The following is a 6220-nucleotide window of genomic DNA, read 5'->3' as shown; positions in this document are numbered from 1 at the left end:
CGGGGTACTAACCCCAAGGTTCCGAGTTCGATTCACGGCAGCGACCTGGTTAATAATAGTAATAATAATAATAATAATAATAATATAATAATAGTAACATCGTTAGGAATGAGAACCCAGGTTCGAAATTTCCCCAAGACACCTGACAAAGGCTGGAGGGTATATCAGCCGAAACGTTATGTTAACAACAAACAAAATGAGGACAAATATCCGTCAAATGTAAATAATGTAAATAATGTTAAAATAGTTATAGGAAAATTAAACACTTTGTCTGTTGATAGATCAATTGATCTGTTTCTTTCAATCTGTCTATTTTTATTTGCTTCTATTTCTATCAATTTCAATCTATTTCTTCCTATGTATTCCTGTTTCAAATATTTCTGGTTCCGAAAAGAAGACACAATAAATCATTACATTAATGTTAGTTTTAAATTAATATATATGAAAATATTACATTAACTTTTCAAACTTAGCATCATTCAGGTTTGGTTTTAACTCAGTTGTCTTTCATTAAGCCATTTTCTATTTATTTCTATTATTTGATTTTTTTTTTTTTTTTTGTCGTGAAGAATATTTATTATATATTTATTCCATACGTAAGCTATAAGGATACCTACCAAAATGACTGGCAGACAAAACAAATTATTAAACTCTGTGTAATTTAGCAATAGACCTACGAATTATAAATGTTAACCTTTGGATACTAGTGGACTAGTTAAATTGAAACTTGAAATGAGAAACTACTAAAGAAGACTTATTTTTATTATTTAAAAAAATAATAATTAAAAATATTTGTTGAATTATTCTAATTTTGAATGCTAATATATGTGTGTATAGAAAGAAATAATGCATCGTTTATAGTTTCCTTTCTTGTCACTTTTTAATTACTTTTGCTTGATAATTTTGTTCAATTCTCTGTTTAAGATCATTGATGCAATTCATTGTTTCTTTGTCACAGTGCATGGGTATCTTTACAGTAAATTTTGAATTTAATTTAAATCTTTGCATTTTTACAAACTACTCTGTATTTTGTACTGTTGATTATGTTGTAATCCTTGTTGTCTGTTGAAATGGCTCTCTATACATTATGTAAACTCTTGCATGAAGCATTTTAATAAATGGTTTGCATGTTTTTACCTCAATAATTTTACATTATAATTGAACACTGTACATTTTGTGGGCTGCCCTTTCACTTTACATTATGACTAGTTGTTAGGAAATTAATGTACAATTGCTTTATTATTATGGCTTTTATTATGGCTTTTAGTATTATGCTATTAGTCTTTTAATCCTATCAGTTTTTCTAGGTCTATGTGGTATGATCTGCTGATTGTTTTAGAATACTTCAGTACTAACATCTGTAATGACATCTTTGAGGGAAGTAATTATAATGTACTCTAAACCACTCTCATTAGAAATATTGGCTGGTGTATTTATATTGATTATATTTCTGCAGTGTGGGGTTTACTAAAATCACTCTGTTTATTAGAATGAATAACTTAAATTAACTCCATGTTCACTTTTGAAATCCTAAAATTTAAAATACTTTTTTTCATCACTAACAATGATATTATTATTTTTTATGATGTTCATAGTAGTTTCCAGAAACAACAATTTATCATTGAAATAGCTAAGAAAAGTGAATCATATTTCTTATATTCTCAGTGAGTAAGTAAAATGAAAAGCATTGGTTTCATAGTAATTAAAAACAAGATAGCTACAACAGAAAAACTATATTGAAGTGGATGAATATTTTTTTTAATGAAGAGTAAAAGAAAATTTGTTGAAGATTATAAGTAAATTCTAATATTTAATTTTATATTTTAATTAGATTGAGCAGCAAGACTGTTGATTATGCTGAAAATTAATATATTGTAAGCTGTCATGCTATTCTTCGAATAATTTATATTTTGTCTTACATTTCAAAACTTGATTGATAAGATGAAAGGGAACTCACAGAATATCAAGTGTTCTACAAGATTGTTACTAAGCTTTTCATCTGTATTTCTATTATATTTCAAGATTCATTGAAAATGTTTCATTAGAAAGTAGCTGAAAAATAAATTAAAAAATAAAGTCTTCAAAGTTTTGTTTCTTTTTCTAAATTGGCATAGTTGGATGGATTAGAAAATCCCATATCTCTAGTGATTTTCATTTGTTGTTCTTTCCTTAGTGCTTAATCTTTTTACCTTAAACTTTGTCAGTTTGAAATTGAGCATATTGATTGAATTAAACATATAATTACTCTTCAAAATGTGGTGTCTGAATAGAGCCACTTTGTTACTGAAACAGCCATAAAATTCCTACATAAAATGTTAGTTAATTATTTGTAGACATGTAGACAAAATACAAATTTATTTTTTAAAAAATCTAGACTGAATTAAGTTGGTTAAATATATGCCATACAGATGATAAACACCATTCAGTTTAAAGCAAGTATGGAACAATTCTGTTCATGTTAATATATGCAGTGTATGTTATATCAAATACACTACTATATTTGATGTCTACTTTGCATTTCATTTCTCCAAGGTGATGAAATAAATACCACTCAAGTATAATGATTAATTTTGTCTATAGAAAAGTAACTCCAGCAACTAAGAAATTATTATAAATTGAAAATATAGCATGAATCAAATAAATAGTTAAAAATAGCAAGTATTTTCTAACTTCTTCAGATTTTACTTTTAAGTTAAGACCAATTTAAAGATTTATCTCATGTGGTTTGATATTTATTATTCTCCAGTTCAGTTATGTTTTGGCTTTATATTTCTTTATAAAATTTAGTTAATTGTGCAGTTCACTTAAATATTTGTGCCTTTTATAAGTTATTCATTTTTATTTCTTTTGAAATGTTGCATTGCTATTGTATTTGCTGTTCATGTGATGTCTTTTTTTAATTTATTGTTTGGTATTTATTTAAACATTTTATGTTGAATGCTGCATGATTATCATATCCAGGCATGATTCATTTATTTCTAGGTTATGAAACCGATGATGAGTATGAAGATAATGAAGATATGTGTTATGTTCGGCGCAACAAGGGGAGAAAATATGCGTCGGTTCCGAAGGATGAAGGCATTGAGAAATCTGTTTATCGCACAGTTTCCAAAAAAGTCTCCAGTGATCTGTCGTCACTGAGCAAGGATAAAGACCAGTTTTATAACGATGTTTCGCATGCCTCTGCACATGGTGCTCCTAATTCTAGTGCATGTCAGCGAACGTCTGTCCCAACCAAGTACTACTCGGGATCACAGGGTTCATCTGAGGAAAGTGGAAGTGATGAAGTTGTTTCTCCATCCAATAGTACAACTGCCTATGTCAAGACAGCTACTCCTGGAGGTACTGACTTAGATATAAGGAGAATTTCATCCCCCAACCCTATTATCTTCAAACATCTCTAGATACTAATTCTTGTTTATATTACAGTCATAGCTAATAATCATTTTAGAAAAAAATGTTTTAAGTTATAATTCCTTTCTCTTAATTAATTAATTTTAATATCTAATGTCCTTTTAAAAAATATTTAACTAGAATTTGTTACTCATCTCTATCTATCATATTTCTTTGGCTTATGGTAGCTTTTAACCTACTTTATCTAACACTTTTTTGTAGTGTTGTATTTGTGATGTATTTTAGGTTAAATGAGAAAAATGTTTGTCTTGAAATCACATGATTTTTTTTTTTTTTTTTTTTTTTTTTTTTTTTTTAGTCATCAAAATCTAAAAATGATTACAATCATTATTTTGGTCATTAACCTTTAATTCTTTTTTTTATTTTTTTTACCTTAAGTTGCCAAGTTTTTGTAAACATTAATGTTTGCAATATTCTTCTAAGAATTTTCATACAAATATAAAATAGCTTATTTCATATTCATGTCATCTAATATTCAACTACATTTACTTACTATCCAGATACATTTTCAAATGTTTTTTTCAATGAAATTTTCAAATTACAGTCTAAGTTAGCTTATATTTCTGAAATATTTTATCAAAATATATTTTAGGTAATTAACAGATGAGGAGGAAAGGAAATATTGTTTAGAATCAGAGATAAAATTTGGGTGCTTCATTCAGTTTGTTTCACATTAAAAACTTTTATAATATTTTATTTTCATGCTCCATGTATTCATTCTTTAGTATATGTAAACATTTCAGAAGTCTTGACTTACGTATATATTAATAGAAGTGAAGTTTAATTGTAAAGAAATAACGACTAATGTAATATATGCAACATTAATTTAATGAATTTCTTAAAAGCTTTATATTTTGGAGTGTTTTCTTTTTATCTATTGAATAAGCTGTAATGAATTATATAAGTTTAGATGGATCTTCAGCTTAAGCATTTGGAAATTTCATGTTAGAATATGAAGTCTTTAAGAAGAATGTGATGTGGAAAAGATAGAAGACTCAATATGTATTTAATCAAACTACACTGTTAGTTTTATTTAGCAGTTTTTTAAACCACATGGAAAGTTTGATTAGATATAAGAAGGAATCAATTCTCCCATAAATTTAGTTTATCATTTATAGTAAAATTATTACTAATGTATTTTATCATTCTTAGGTATTTTGAACAATTATGAAGTCAAATGGAATGAATTAAGGTTATTGAATGTGAATCATGCAACTAATTGTTTACAAAACAATTTGATATTCATTATTTTTTTTTTTAATTTAGACTTGATTAATGAATGCACTTATTACTGTAAATCAAAACTGCCTCTTTCCTTCAATATTATCAAACCTGTTTTTGTATCTATAAAATTCACAAGATAACTGCTTGAATTTCCTAGTCTAGTCTTCAAACATCATAGTGTCATTCTAAAGATACATAAGTAGTGTATTTAATTTGTTCAGTACATACACGATAAATACTTAGTTGTACTCTTATTATTGATTAGACTACTTATTGGCAACATTTAGCTTTCTTTATTTATAGAAATAGCCAAATAAATAAAGCATTTTTTTTTATTAATAGTTCACTGCAGAATAAATTAAGATGTTCTTAATGTTATAAATAAGCCAGTGTTTGATAATTTCGATTACATCTACTTAAATGTTGCAGATTTGGCAACTCATCAATAGGAATTTGAAGTGAAAGGTTTATTGAAAATTATAGACAACTGCTTTGCATGATTTTACCACATGTCATTGTAATTCATTCATTGCTTGTTGTGTTGTTGGACTGAGAGTTTATACTGTATATTTATACTGTATATTTTGCATGCTTAGTAACTTCCGCAAATGATTTAAATTCCTTCTTTCTAACAATAATATTATTATTCATTAAGAGTATATTTCACATGGAACGTTTTGACTACTAAAAGACTAAGGTGACTTAGTATAGTACAAGTCAGTAAGTCTGTTGGTTTATGCTGAAATATTCAGTTCCTAAATGTGAATGAAATCATAGTAAGTTCCCTAAAGTGATTTCGTATAAAATTATTCTTTTATATAGACATTTATAATTAATGTTTTTCATGTAATGATTTTAATTAATATGGCTTGATGAAAATTTCTGAGTTTAATTAGAAATACATTATGATGTGTTCATCTAATATTTGTCCTATGGACAATATATTATCTGTGTTTGCTTGTAGCTTTTTTTTTTATGTAAAAAAAAAAACAGATAATAGTAAAAAAAAAAAAACCCACTTGTAACATCTGGAAAGTGAAATGATAATAAATCATACATTAATGTTCATAGCAATAAATATAGCTTGAAATTTTCTTACAATTGAGAATCATCATGATCACCCACATGATTCATCATCACAATTCATCACCACCATTCATTATCATTTGTGATGGTAGCTTTATCATTAACACCACCACCAAAGCCATAATCACTATTATTAACATGATATATCATTATCATCATGACTTCTGTCTGCTATTACAAATATTAAACACTTTGTTGGTACACAAATGCCAGCTTTACTATACTGCACATTCTAATGCTAAATAATATGAACTTGGGACCATCATAACAGCCCATCACATATACTAAGAATAACAAAGATACTAGAGAAATATATAGGCGCAGGAGTGGCTTGCTTACCAACCACATGGTTCTGGGTTCAGTCCCACTGCGTGGCACCTTGGGCAAGTGTCTTCCACTATAGCCTCAGGCCGACCAAAGCCTTGTGAGTGGATTTGGTAGATGGAAACTGAAAGAAGCCTGTCGTATATATATATATATATATATATATATATAT

The 6220-nt window shown here is 27.4% G+C and overlaps 1 protein-coding gene across 1 annotated transcript in view; it reads left to right on the top strand.

The window, feature by feature from the left end:
• The window catches only part of LOC106880734 (uncharacterized), a 212624-nt gene that overhangs the window by 83820 nt on the left and 122584 nt on the right, over window positions 1-6220 (top strand). Inside the window, exon 5 of the mRNA XM_052968657.1 lies at window positions 2983-3342. Coding sequence (XP_052824617.1) covers window positions 2983-3342 — 360 coding nt within the window. The remainder of the gene's footprint in view (window positions 1-2982; window positions 3343-6220) is intronic.

The sequence above is a fragment of the Octopus bimaculoides genome, chromosome 6, assembly GCF_001194135.2.
Source record: "Octopus bimaculoides isolate UCB-OBI-ISO-001 chromosome 6, ASM119413v2, whole genome shotgun sequence".
Taxonomy (NCBI): domain Eukaryota; kingdom Metazoa; phylum Mollusca; class Cephalopoda; order Octopoda; family Octopodidae; genus Octopus; species Octopus bimaculoides.
The sequence above is the reverse complement of the archived record's forward strand: the minus strand, read 5'-3'. Positions and strand labels throughout refer to the sequence as shown.